The sequence below is a fragment of the Otolemur garnettii genome, unplaced genomic scaffold (assembly GCF_000181295.1).
Source record: "Otolemur garnettii isolate 467f Iridium unplaced genomic scaffold, OtoGar3 scaffold00073, whole genome shotgun sequence".
In the NCBI taxonomy this organism is placed as follows: domain Eukaryota; kingdom Metazoa; phylum Chordata; class Mammalia; order Primates; family Galagidae; genus Otolemur; species Otolemur garnettii.
Window position 1 is genome coordinate 9,810,659 of NW_003852468.1, and position 14,738 is coordinate 9,825,396.

The 14,738-nt window shown below is 43.9% G+C and overlaps 1 protein-coding gene across 2 annotated transcripts in view; it reads left to right on the top strand.

The window, feature by feature from the left end:
- The first annotated feature begins 224 nt into the window (after positions 1–224).
- ADORA3 (adenosine A3 receptor) overlaps positions 225–14,738 on the top strand; it is a 23,546-nt gene continuing 9,032 nt past the window's right edge. Inside the window, exons 1-3 of one of the 2 annotated variants that reach the window (XM_023515496.1) lie at positions 225–574; positions 8,491–8,597; positions 11,193–11,540. In XM_023515496.1, coding sequence (XP_023371264.1) covers positions 225–574; positions 8,491–8,597; positions 11,193–11,540 — 805 coding nt within the window. Of the gene's footprint in view, positions 575–2,401; positions 3,528–8,490; positions 8,598–11,192; positions 11,541–14,738 lie in introns of those variants that run through there. The other variant, XM_012807636.2, reaches the window with a different exon arrangement.

A 14,738-nucleotide genomic window follows, 5' to 3' on the forward strand; every position in this document is an offset into this window, starting at 1 on the left:
CCCGGGGACGTGTGGCTGGCAGAGGAGCCAGAAGAGATCACCCTGCGAAGGGCCCTATCTAGGGATGGATCACCCACCGGAGAAGAGGAGTGAGTGAGGTGTGAATTTTAGAGTGTTGCTACCCATGGACCTCTGGGAAGATATCTGGGAAGATCTAGGCCCACTGGCCATTGCAGATCCTGCTGGCTCACCTGTCCCCGTGGGGACTCCTCTGGGAAGGCAAGATGCCCATCAACAGCACTGCCCTGTCGTTGGCCAGCTTTACCTACATCACTGTGGAGGTTGTCATTGGGCTGTGCGCCATAGCGGGCAATGTGCTGGTCATCTGGGTGGTCAAGCTGAACCCCAGCCTGCAGACCACCACCTTCTATTTCATTGTCTCCCTTGCCCTGGCTGACATTGCTGTAGGGGTGCTAGTCATGCCTTTGGCCATTGTCGTCAGCCTGGGCATCACAGTCCACTTCTACAGTTGCCTTTTCATGACCTGCCTGCTGCTGATCTTTACCCACGCCTCCATCATGTCCTTGCTGGCCATCGCTGTGGACCGGTACTTGCGGGTCAAGCTTACTGTCAGGTAGCCTGCGGGATATGGGGCGGGGGCAGTTCTAGAGGTGCCTGTGAAATGAGTCTACAAAGTTTAGATCCCAGACCTTTTGAGTGATAATGAATGCACATTGGTCCTCGAGGTTGAAATAGGGCAATAAATGTCTATGAAGGGTTGAGCGATGAATGATGAGCTGAGACTGGGGGACTGGAACCCGGAATGCTCCAGTCCCTTCTCCAATGGCTACGGGCAGATGCTCAGTCCTCAGGGAAGCTGAAGCTGATGAGATCTCTAATTAGTAAAAAATGCTCTTAAGTTTTAGAAATGGTAGAACCCTACCAGATAACATTTCTTATTTTAGGAGAAGCAGGCAGATAAGAATGAGGGAAGACAAACTGAAGGTTCTTTTCTTTGCCAATGTAGGTTATTATTTCATCTTTCTGCTTTCGATTCTGTGCCCACCTCAAGCTTGAGAAAGGGGTTCTTAGAATGTATCTATTTCTCCTCCTTTTCTTCCTCTTTCCCCTCCTGCTACTCCTCCCCCTGCAATGAAACCTTTTTTCCCCCCAAAATGTTCTTCACTGCCCATGGTAGTTCCAAGCTTCTGTGTGGGTACGTGAAGACAGCAGACTGCCAGATTGAGAAATCTAATCCCCCAGTTGTCCTAAGTCGCACTGGCCTCATGTTTCGCCTCTCTTGTCTTGAGGAAAGAGCACAGCGAGGGGGTTACAAACAAGTAAACAATGTAAACAAGCCGGTGTTCAAAGACTGGATCTTGAGATCTGATCTTGGCCAATCTATTTCACTTTTTCTCCTTCAGTTTCTTCATCTATATCCCAGTAGTTAAGATGCTCTCAATTCAGACCGACCTTTTTTCAGTTTTAGTCCCACCTCTTCTAGCTTGTATAAGGTACTTGTCCGTGGTTCAATTTTTTAACTATAAAATGGGGATAATAATTTGCACTTTCATCATAGGATTAAATGAGTTAACATACGTAAAGTTCTTAGAAAAATACCACACAGCCTATAGTCCATAAATAGTAGCTACCATTCCTATTATTTTCACGATTGCCATCAGTAAAATGGAGATCATCAAAAAAATATCTTGTTTGTTGTGAGATTTAACTGACATAGAATCTCCTGTGTAAATAGAATCTCCTGTCGGTATTTCACAATATTTGTCTCCTTCTTGCAGTCTGTGTAGGTTGCTGTCGGGAAGGATGGTGTAAGCAGAAATGGTGACTTTTACTGGTTGAGTCTTTTAAGGTCTCTGAAGTACTTCAACATAACCTATACAACTCCACTGATTCACTGAGCTCAAACACCAAGAATGGATGCCCACGCAAACAGAGAAGCAGGGGCAGGGCAGGTAGAGAGGAAGTGTGGACAGACATAGCATAAATTATGAGCATCTGTACAACAGCCAGACAAAACAGTGCAGGGTGTGGCAGGCAAGCATGCTTTAAGATCATTAGATCATTTCACACCAGGTATGTGATCTCCAGAGACATAGATAAATCTTACCTCCCAGGAGCTGAAGAATTCTCACACTAGAAATGGAAATAACTTTAAGCAATACATTCCTCATCCTTCCTAGATTGTTCTTTTTTAGATGATTCCCCAGAGGAGTTGGCTGAGTTTTTCTCTAATCATGGTCTGCCCATCCTATCTTCATATCCGGTAGAGTTTAGCTCAAATCACCATAGACTATCAATGCTCTCCTCTCTTAACAGAAGACTGGGGAATTGAGAGAGTGGAGGCTTTGGCTCACCCTCTCTCTCTCCTTTAACAGTGCCATCTCCCCCCACCCTGTAGCAATTCCTGCTGCGAACTCACTGCCTTTTTTCATTCAAACAGATACAAAAGGGTCACCACTCAGAGAAGAATATGGCTGGCCTTGGGCTTTTGCTGGTTGGTGTCATTCCTGGTGGGATTGACACCCATGTTTGGCTGGAATGTGAAACTGACCCCAGGATACAACAGAAGTGTCACCTCCCTCTCCTGCCAATTCCGTTCCGTCATCAAAATGGACTACATGGTCTACTTCAGCTTCTTCGTCTGGATTTTAATCCCCCTGGTTGTCATGTGTGTCATCTACTTTGACATCTTCTACATCATCCACAAGAAACTCAGTCAGAACTTTTCTAACTCTAAAGAGACAGGTGCATTTTATGGACGGGAGTTCAAGACGGCTAAGTCCCTGTTTCTGGTTCTTTTCTTGTTTGCTGTGTCCTGGCTGCCATTATCCATCATCAACTGTGTTATCTACTTTGATGGCGACGTACCACAAATTGTGTTATACTTGGGCATCCTGCTGTCCCATGCTAACTCCATGATGAACCCTATTGTCTATGCTTATAAAATAAAAAGGTTCAAGGAAACCTATCTTTTGATCCTCAGATCCTGTATGATCTGCCATCCCTCTAATTCCTTTAACCCAAACATTGAGCAGATTTCTGAGTAGTTATCCATGACGGATGATGACTCTCTGTCTCATTGATCTTCAGCTTCACCATCAACAAACACTTGAAGACCTGACCTATCTGCCTGGGCCAAGGGCATTTTGCATCCTTGATTCCTTCTGCTGAGGTGGAGAACATTTGGCTGGTTGCCTCTTATCATTCCTCCTCTATTACCTTCTTCAGTTGTTTTTTCTTGATCTTCTTCTTTAACTCAGTTTTCTGGAGGTCTAACTTGAGGGTGATGTATTACTATACTATTGCTTATTTGTGTCCCTCCTTCCTAAACAGAAAAAGAAATCGTAGAGTCTGAGGGGTGCTTCATTCACTTACCAACAAAAGACTCTAGTTGGTTTGGACACATATGTGATAGTGACTCAGTTCCACGCCAGTGTGAAACATAGCAAAGAACTTGCTCTCACAAGATGCCTAGGAGATGGTGTGAACAGAAGGAGTAAACTGGGTTTAAGGGAGACTTAAACTGCTGAACTTACCTGTGAATGTACTTGAGTAAATAAAAGATGATAGCTAACTGTTGTGTGGCTCTTTCCTAGGGTCCCTTGGGGCCTGAAGACCCAACTGGGTGTTCTTGACAGTCACTCAACCTGCTCATATGCTGCCCGGAGTCATGTGGCCTGCTCAGCTTTTTACCCCTTGCCCCAGAACACCCTGCTTCTTATTCCTGGGCTGATCAGAGCATTTGCCACTTTCTTTCTTTCTTTCTTTCTTTCTTTCTTTCTTTTTTTTTTTTTTGGAGACAGAGCCTCAAGCTGTCACCCTGGGTAGAGTGCTGTGGCCTCACAGTTCATAGCAACCTCCAACTCCTGGGCTCAAGCAAGCCTCCTGCCTCTGCCTCCCAAGTAGCTGGGACTACAGGCGCCCGCCACAACACTTGGCCATTTTTTGGTTGCAGCCATCATTGTTGTTTGGTGGGCCCAGGCTGGATTCGAATCCGCCAGCTCAGGTGTATGTGGCTGGTGCCTTAGCCGCTTGAGCCATAGGCGCCCAGCCACATTTGCCAATTTCGCAAACTATTCCCTTAATGTTAGAGGAAGAATCCTAATCATTTCCCCTGGTGTTTCATTCTAATAGGAGTAGTGGGTACAAGGCAAAAACAGATGCTGGGCATCTATTACCTGTTAAACACCTTCCATGCACTAAGCACTTCGCAAGCATTATCTCTTTAGATCCTGAAAATCTGTGAGGTAGGTACTACCATTAGTACCATCACCATTTTGCAGAAGAAAAAACTGAGGCACAGAGAAGTTAAGTAATTTGTCTGCAACTCCTTGATTAACAAGGAGAAGAGCCAGGACTTAAGCTCAGCCCTGCCTTACCGGAGATCCCGAGCTTCTTGCCACCTATTCTCAGACAAGACAGATGAGTATAAACCATAGTTTGTACACTTGAGGGCTGCTGTTTTTTCACCTTGGATACTATTGCTGATCTCGAATCAGAATTCTGGAGTAGAATGCCAGTAGGGTAGAGTGCCAGTCACTATGTCTGAGCGTTTCTGGAGTATGGCTCCAGAAGTTCAAGGTGGAGTGTCTGGCTCAGTGTGTTCACATCTGCAGCTGCAGATTCCCACTCCCCAGGCAATATATTAACTTGACAAGAGCAGCAAAGTGGAGATTTCAATTAAACAACATGAGAGAGAGTGTCTCTGAAAGTGAATTTAACTCTGAGCCAGTCCTGAAAGTTTATTCTAAACCTAATCTTAGACCCTGATAACAAAATCTACCTTGTTAACATTTCTTTTCAGCAAAGGGCCCTGGCTTCTCTTCTTGTCAGTCTAGGAAGAAGCAAGAATTCTAGAATGTTTTCCCCTCCATTGATTTGTTTTAGTTAGAATGTGCCCCCAGGATGAGGCCCTGGGTTCAGTCCATGGCTTCTGCTGTGCCTCCCACACTGTCCTGCCCTGAAAATCTGCCCAGAGGGAGAAGGGAGAGGAAGTGGTTCAGGTCTCAGTCTCCCAGTGATCTTCACACCAAGCTTCTTAGTTTACCAATAATTTCTAGTTGTCATAGCAACACTTACCCCTTGTCCTTTTTTTTTTTTTTTTAGAAACTTGATTTAGAGCGACCACTTCCCTCAAAACAAAACAGCTGTCTTTCTTTAATCATTGGGTGTCATTAGGCGGGCTGCAGCCCTTCAGTTTCAGAACTGCTTGTACTTTTTTTTTTTTGTCTTGCTTCCTTCTCTTCTTCCTACTTCTCTTCCTCCTTCTCTTTCTTTCTTTTTTGTGTTCCTTTTCTTTTTGATTGCCACTGCTTAGAGAGTCCACTGCTGGCTTTTTGTGTTCTGCTTTTTGTTTTGTTTTTGTCAAATGGGGATCTCCTGAGATAAGGTGTTTCACCACCATGGAAGAAATCTTTACAGTGAAAATGTCTTTTATAGTAAACTCAAAACAAATGAACCAACGGGCTTGCTGAGGAGCTTGGCTAGAAGTCCATTCTGGTTTCAGGTTTAGAGAGCCCCTTCTGCCTGGTTCTCTTTCAGTTAAGCAGTCAAGGGGAACTGTGGGCTTTTATTTTAAAGACATAAAGTAAAAAGACCTCCCAGACACAACTTCTTCCTCTTCCATACAAATAAGCTGGAGCAAAGGTGCCTGTTAAGCAACTGTTTCGTTTTAGGGTTTTTTTTGCTTTTTTTTTTTTTTTTAAGTCAACTGTGGAAATAATTGGGGACTAACCTAATGAACACAAAGACTATTCTGAACTTGCTATAGTGAGGGTGCTATATTGCCTCAGTTGCTTGCATCTTGGTGGGGACTCAAAGGCAGGCAGAAGAGTAGAAAAACTTTAAAGTGGGATAAAAATGTAAACTGAGCCTCATTAAAATTGGAACGATTTTATCTGAGCATTCAGCAGTTCATGAATCGGGCAGCTCCAGATGGCAAGCTGTTGGGCACGTTCCACTGAGAGGGCAAAAGGAAAAACGTTTATAAGGTGTTTGTGGAAGGAAGATAAATAGCTTACTATTTAAATTGCACGTGAACTTAATGTCCACCCTGTATATTCGATTGGTTCAAATGGGAAGTCCCTAGTGGAAGGGTTGCCTTGGTGGTTTCTGATTGGTTACCATTGAGTTGGGTTTCTGTTTGCTTCTGTAGGGTCCCCAGGGGCTGGAGCCCTCTTAGCCTAATGGCTGCCCAACTAAGTCTTATTTTGTTTTAACAGTGAAAATTAAAAAGGGAAAGCTTCATGTGTGTTCCTATGGGAGAGTGTTGGCATGGGGAAGCTGTAGTCTGGCTAACTGGAGAGGGGCACCCCATGTCATTGGCTGGGGGTGCATACTTGGCTTTCTCTCGTTGGTCCTAAGTTGGAAGTAGAGCCAAAAATTAGGGAAGTTTTTAGTTATTAATCAAGCCCAGACAATTTCAGCATTGTCAGAGATAAGGACTGCTTTTAAATAATTTAACCACAGTGTCTGTGTTAGTTATCCATTACTGTGTAACAAATTACCCCAAACTTAGAGGCTCAAAACAGTAATCCTTTATTATCTCTTGTGGCTTCTACAAGCTGGGAATTGGGAGGCAACTTGATTGAGTGAATGGTTCATATTCAGGGTATCTCATGAGGTTGCTGAGTTTCTAGTCCCTTGAAGGCTTGACTGTGGCCAGAGGATCCATTCCCAAGGTGACTCTCATATGTCTGGTAAGCTGGTGCTGGCAAGCTGGTTCCTTCCTACCTGGACCTTTCCACAGTCTGCTAGAGAGTCCCCATGACATGGTAGCTGACTCCCTAGGGAGCAGTGCAAGAGACAAGGGTGCATGTTGTACACCCTTTCTGACCTAGCTCTGAAGTCACACACCATAATTTATGGATTACAAAGTCTGACCTTGATTCAGTTTGGAAGGGGGACTACAGAGGGCATGACCACCAGGAGCTACCTTGAAGGCTGCCCCTGACAGTACCATTATCATAAATAACAAAGAAGAAATAAATTAACAATTATTTATTTTTATTTATTTATTTTTTGAGATGGAGCCTCAAGCTGTCCCCCTGGGTAGAGTGCCGTGGCATCACAGGTCACAGCAACCTCCAACTCCTGGGCTCAAGTGATTCTCCTGCCTCAGACTCCCGTAGCTGGGACTACAGGCGCCCGCCACAACACCTGGCCATTTTTGGGTTGCAGCCATCATTGTGTTGTGGCGGGCCCGGGCTGGGGATTCGAACCCGCCACCTTAGGTGTATGTGGCTGGCGCCTTAGCCACTTGAGCCACAGGCACTGAGCCAACAATTATTTCTTAATAGTGTCACATTTTCTGAATTGTTTGCTTCCATACAAATATAAGTAAGTTCCCTCTATTTCATTTTTCTTTTTGCTGTTTTTGGCTGGGGCTGGGTTTGAACCCGCCACCTCCAGCATATGGGGCCTGCGCTCTACTCCTTTGAGCCACAGGCGCTGCCCCATCCCTCTATTTCAGTTAGTTGATATGTCTATGCCCCTCTTTAATCTATCAGTTCTCCTTTTCTTTCTTCCTTTTTTGTCACGCAATTTGTTTGTGGAACTCAGAACTTTTTGATGAGGAGTTAATGAGATACTGAAGTAAGACTCCTGACACAACGCAGGCTTGCCACTGGCCCATATGCTGAGTTTGTGTGAACTGGAGGGAGGCTCCCCCTCCCAAAAGGAGACATTATTGCACAACTTGGGCAATATTCACATCTGGCTTTGATGGGAAGTGCTCGCTCTGAAGCGTGATAAGCAGTGCCCAGCTTAAGTTCACTGGAATGGTGTTTCAGTGATTCAGACTTCCAAAAGCAGCAGTCAGAGCATGTGAGAAGCTGCCGCTGCTGCTGCATGACAAATCTCCTAGTTTGCTTCCAGTTCTTCCCAGCAGAGCTTTCGAGAAATCTGCAGACTGCAGCCCTGCCTGCTGACACCTAAGCACCCACACTTGTGCATGCTCTCATGCTTCAGATTCCAGGCACACAGGCTGCTAACAGCTGGCACACTCCACCCACCAACCACATCCCCCAGGAGGCTGCAGGGTCCACTGGAGAGTTGGGTTAGTGAGGAATCTCTTTGCTGGGATTCCTTTCACTTATACAGAGATTGGGCCTCCAAGAATAATGGACAGACAGGAGGAGTGACCTCTGATGATGCCAGGATCATTGGTAACAGGGCCGGGCACAAATGAGCACCTGCCAATGTGTGCCAGTGATGGTATGTGTGTGCGTGTGCCCTTTTGAACGTGTACAAGACCTGATGTGGCAGATTTGTCTAGAGGAGAGATTCCCACTTTTGTTTGGGGCTCTGCCAGGAAGCCCCAAATCATTTTAGTTGCCCATAAGTAAGTTTATGTCCATGAATGCCATCCTTCTGATGACCCTGTGGCGCAGTACCCTTGTGCAGTGTACAACCTGGACACCTATCTATGGCAGCAGTGCCTGGATTACTTGGTTCTTCTCCCTTTTCACTAGTCTGTTCAAATAGGATAAAATCATCTTAAGCTCAAATATATGTGTTTCCCTTAAACAGGTCCAGGATTCCTGAGATTCCTGGGTATATCCTAACACTTCAGTTAAAGATTTGCTTCCTTCCAGCCATGTGGCCCTTCATTCTGCTCTCCTTGGCCCTCTTTTCAGGTAAGATGTGGGCAGGAACAATTCTAGCCCTTCAAGCTGTAGCCTCCCTGGAGATCCTGCTTTGGAGTTTTCTCCTATTAGAGTCTCCGCTTGTTCTCACAAACCACCTAAGTAATGATGGGAAAATAAAAGAGGTGAAAATAATATTAGTTCTTGTTTTTACCTCTTATAAGAGGGCTTGTGAGGAGTTTGAGAACTCTGGCTAAAATGAGGGCTTGGTATTTTCTCCTTCAGTTTATCCAAGGGTCTCTTTCTCTTCCTCCTCTCCTATCCTCTCAAAAAATCTTTCTCTTCCTCTTTTCCCCTCAAAAACTATTTGTGCAGATAGACCTGGACTCAACTTACCCCTTTCTGTCCATGTGTGACCCCAAGATGAGAGTGGAAGACTGGCCTTGTCCCGGCTCTGTCGCCTTTCAGTCGTGTGACCTTCAGAGTCACTGCACCTCTCCTTGGGGCGGCGTCTATGCTTATAAACTGAGGCTCACACGATCTTCCTTGTGGGGTCATTATGAGAACAGAATGACATCAAGGATGGGAGCCTGTTTTATAGGAGCCGTATCTGAGGAGCATTGGAAGGTCCTCAGCACACACGTGGAAGGTGGAGAGAGGGATGGGCTCTGCTGCTTAGATCTTCTCCTTGGTCAGACATTTTCCCAGCCCAGCTTCCTTATTACGCAGTATCCTGAGATCACAGAGTCACCTATGCTGGTCTTGTACAGAGGAAACATGAGGTTCTTAGCTCCTGAAGACAGAACCTGACTCCCTCTATTTTCAGTTCTATGAAGCCAGCAGAAGTCTCTGAACCTTCTCACTTTCTTTTTGAGGGTGCCAAGGTGGGGGTAGGAAGAAGGGACAGAGAGATTTTACTAATAGTAAGCCTTGGGCTCTCAAAGGCTCCTGCCAAGAAGTGGTGAGAGTTCTCCATGTCTGACCCACTCTTGGGCTGGGGAAAAAGACTTCTCCAGGGTTGCTGTATTAGTTTTCTAGGGCCGCTGAAACAAAATACCACAATCTAGGAGGCTTCAATGATGGAAATTTATTTCTTTATTGTTAAGGATGCTAGAAGGTCAAGGTAATTGTCTGCAGGTTTAGTTTCATCCTGAGGCTTCTCCTTGGCCTGCATACGGCTGCCCTCCTGTCGTGTCCTCACAGGGTCGTTCCTCTGTGTTGTTAGTGTCTTTTTAATCTCTCTTTTTTTTTTGGTGGGGGGAACAGAGTCTCACTATGTCGCCCTTGGTAGAGTGCTGTGGCTTCACAGCTCACAGCAACCTCTAACTCTTGGGCTTAAGTAATTCTCTTGGCTCAGCCTCCCAAATAGCTGGGACTACAGGCACCCACCACAACACCCAGCTATTTTGGGGGTGTAGTTGTCATTGTTATTTGGCAGTCCTGGGTTGTGTTCAAACCCACCAGCCTTGGTGTATGTGGCTGGTACCGTAACCACTGTGCTATGGGCGTCAAGCCAATCTCTCTCTCTTTTATAAGGACACTAGCTAAATTAGATGAAGGACCACCCCAATGACCCTATTTAAAGTGAATTACCTCTTTAAAGACTTTATGTCCAAATACAGCCATATTCCAAGGTAACAGGGGTTAGGGGTGCCTATAGCTCAATGGTTATGGCATCTGCCACATACACTGAGGCTGGTGGGTTTGAACCTGGCCTGGGCCAGCTAAACAACAATGATGACAACCTCAACAAAAAATAGCTGGCTGTTGTGGTGGGCACCTGTAGTCCTAGGTACTTGGGAGGCTGAGGCAAGAGAATCGCTTAAGCCCAAGAGTTTGAGGTTGCTGTGAGTTGTGATGCCATGGTACTCTACCAAGGGCAACATAGTGAGACTCTGTCTCAAACAGGAAAAAAAAATAGGTGTTAGGACTTAAACATATGAACTTTGGGATGGGACACAGATATAGGGATAAGGAGAAACTTGTCCAATCCCCCACAAGTTTGCTGAAAGATCCATTCACAATTAAGGTAGATTAATAAGAGAAAGGCTTATTTACGAGGCACATGGGGAGAAACACGGCGTGATTACTCAGCATCCCAGTGGGATCCAAATGTTTTTATACGTGCCTTTTAGAGGGCAGGAGGAGCTAAGAAATAGAGGTAATCCTGTTTGGGGAGGAACAAATGGTGCTGGGGAAATAAATAGATGGAGGAAACAGATAAATGATTCTCTTAGCCAACTAAGCTAACCTGGGAGGAAGGTGTCAGATTTAAATACCCTGGGCCAGGTCTGGTTGCATTCTCAATCCTCCTTCCTGCAATATGTTGAGGCAACAGGGACAGGAAAGGAAGTCAATTGACGCTTTGATCTTTTCCTTGGTCACTCTGGTTGATGCAGATGGAGGGAAAGCCCCCTCTAATGCTGTTTTGATCTAGAAGGGTCTATAATTCACAATACTTTTTATACCAAGGAGTCATACTTTGGGGTGAAATTTTCTGAGATTCTTCAAAGTTCAGCCCGTAACAGTTGTCAGCCCTGAAAAGGCCAGACTCAGCCTCCAATTCTCTATCCTTTGGGAGGGCAGGAGCTACGATGTGTCTCCAGGAACAATGGTGTGTGTGTGTGTGTGTGTGTGTTTTCACAGATGCTATGGTCATGGATGAAAAGCTCAAGGAAAGCTTTGTGCTGGACACCGCTTCCGCCATCTGCAGCTACGACGCCCACTATAAGGATCACCCCAAATACTGGTGCCGAGGCTATTTCCGGGACTACTGCAATGTCATCGCCTTCACTCCCAACAGCACTGAACGTGTGGCCCTGAGGGACACAGGAAACCAACTCATTGTCACCGTGTCCTGCCTGACCAAAGAGGACACAGGATGGTACTGGTGTGGCATCCAGCGGGACTTTGCCAGGGATGACATGGATTTTACAGAGCTGATTGTGACTGACAACAGAGGAGACATTGCCAGTGATTTCTGGTCTGAGAAAGGTAAGAAGCCTGCCAGGATATAGTTGGGGTAAATACTTACACTGGAGCAAATGAGCACCAGCTCAGATTCCCCCTGGGTTCTTTGTGATTTCCTGACCTCCCCATCCTTGAAACATAGGGTTGTTGTTGATGGTGCTGGGAATTAAATGGGAGTATGAGGAAGAGGAGCTTTTCTGGGCCCTAGGGTGCCCAGTCTATTTGGTAGGAAAATAATAAAAACTCAAAAACAGTGGACAAGTCTGGAATTTAATAAAAGATATGTTGTAGATTTTAAAATATGTTTCTTCCCTCTTTAGTTTTTTCTTTTTTTCAAAAGACAAATCATTATAGGACCAATTTATTTGTAAAGTAAGTTTTAGTCTTGTTATAATTGTCCTAATTATTGTGTAAAGCACAGCAAGAGTAATGATTAACTATAGAGGCTCTTTAAAAATTGGCCTTACTGGATTTGTTATGAGGAATTTTAGATTAGACTTTTAAAAGGCTTGAGGCCAGCCAACTCCAGGATTTGCCACCCGACTCTCTGCAACACCTGTATGAATCGATTACTCTCTTCTTGAGGTTCCACAATACCTTGAGATTCCTGGACGTATCAGGAGGTAACCTTCTTTACTACGGATCAGGAGCCCTGTAAAGAAACTGCATAGGGGAAGTATCAGTCCATATTTTCAAAAGGCATTTTAGGAGCTCTATAAAATCAACTTCAGTATTTCAAAGAAGTCTGGTCATATCTGAAAATATGTTATTCCAGTTAAAGCTTTGGTAAAATAACCACTGCCTCCAATTCTGTCCTGTTAACAAAAGAAAACAGATTCTTATTGAACTTGTGCAAATGATTCTATTGTTATAAATTAAGAATATTCACTAATACTGAGGGTGCCAAAAAACATATACATATTTTAAGAAAGGAAAAAGCTATGTTAAAATGAATGCTCAATATGTACCAATAATAAAAGATGAATACTGGCTCAACGTCCATAGCACAGTGGTTATGGTGCCAGCCACATACACCGAAGGTGATGGGTTCAAACCCTGCCAGGGTCAGCTAAAACAACAGGAAAAAAAAAAAAAATGGCCAAGCATTGTGGCAGGGGCCTGTAGTCCCAGCTGCTAGGAAGGCGGAGGCAAGAGAATTATTTAAGCCCAAGAGTTTGTGGTTGCTGTGAGCTGTGATGCCACAGCACTCTACTGAGGGTGGCATAGTGAGACTCTGTTTCAAAAAAATAAATGAAAGATGAATACAAGTCACGCTAAGCCCGTCTTGTAATTGCAGAAGTCAATCGACTTGAGTATTACAAATTTAATATTTCTTTATAACCTTTCTTTTCTTTTCTTTTCTATCTTTCTTTCTTTTTTTTTTTTTTTTTTTTTTTTTGAGACAGAGCCTCAAGCTGTCCCCCTGGGTAGAATGCTGTAACATCACAGCTCACAGCAACCTCCAACTCCTAGGCTCAAGTGATTCTCCTGCCTCCTCCTCCCAAGTAGCTAGGACCACAGGCGCCCACCACAATGCCTGGCTATTTTTTGGTTGCAGCCATCACTGTTGTTTGGCGGGCCCAGGCTGGATTTGAACCCGCCAGCTCAGGTGTATGTGGCTGGCGCCTTAGCCGCTTGAGCCACAGGCGCCAAGCCTATAACCTTTCTTAAGAGGTGTACTTTTTGTTTTGCTGTGTTTTGCACCCTCTGTCTGTAGGTTCCAAATTCTGGAGAAATCAGAGAAAAAGAAAAAGTGCTTTAAATTTTGTTGACAAGAGCATATTTTGCTCAATTTTTTGTAAGCTATAAATAACTCAAAGGAAAAAAGTTTTCTTGACTTCTGGAAAACAAAACATAAAAAGAATGAGAAATGTTTCAAACAAAACTTCATGAAAAAGTTGTTTCAGTTCTCTCTCAGTTCAGTCCCATGTAATTAAGTCTTGTTCTGTTTCATGTTGGCTTAGCAATCCTCATGAGCGTGTCACTTTTTAATATTAGAGTCCTGAAGTTTTTTCCTATTCTGCTGATGTTTTATCCACATAATTAGTAAACAACTGATGGAGTGGGTGGTACACTGGTGACCAAGGTTGCCTTCCAAAGCAGTCATAAACCTGTGTTCAAGAGGGCCTGTAATCCTAACACTCTGGAAGGCTGAGGTGAGTGAATTGCTTAAGCTCAGAAATTTGAGACCAGCCTGAGCAAGAGTGAGCCCCCATCGCTACTAAAAACAGAAGAATTAGGAGGGCATAATGGTGCATACCTGTAGTCCCAGCTACTTGGGAGGCCAAGGCAAGAGGATTGTTTGAGTCCAGGACTTTAAGGTTGCAGTGAACTAAAATAACTCTACTGTTCTCTACCCAAGTGACAGAGCAAGACTGTCTAGCAAAAAAAATGTATTTGTACAAAGCATTTCCATAAATTTATTTAAAGAAGAAGCAAATTTTGGACTATAGCTGATCATAAACTGCTTTTTGAGAAGAATCAAAGTAAAACAATAAATGTGGATAAAAAGTCTTGGAAAAGCCATAGTTAGACATGCAATTGACAAGCAATTTGGTTAGTTTGTAGTATACAACAATTTAACATAGTTATTACTGATTACATATACCAAAACATGTCGTCAGAATTTTAGAAATCTTCTATAATTTTGGAGCATATATCTGGAATACATTTATATAAATATGACTCAAAGAAAGTTAAACACCATTTTATGTTTGACAATGCTTTCCATATGATCTTAAAATACCAAATAGGTCTAATGGTTTCTCTTGGACTTTCAAGGCCTTCGTATTCAAAAAGTTAGTTTGAGGTCAAAAAGACTGAACTTAGGATTTGAAAGTTTGAATTTGAGGTCTGTCAAGTATCAAAGTTTTAAAATACTTGGTATCACAAAAAGATCATAGGTTACTGTAAAATAATGGTCACTGATTTTGCCAAAGTGAAGATTTGGCAAAGATTTCAAAAAGTAAAGTCCTTTGCACTTTGATAGATAGGAGATTCCATTTCTCTGCCAGTCGAAAGAGTCAATAAAGACAGTATGAGACAAACAAAATTTATCTCTCTTCCTTTTTGCAGTTATTCCAAAGGTGAACAAAAATATTTTATTATCTCTTATTATCATTATATATAAAAATCTTGTTCAGGCTCCCACCTGTGGCTCAAGCAGCTAAGGCGCCAGCCACATACACCTGAGCTGGTGGGTTCCAATCCAACCCCGGCCTG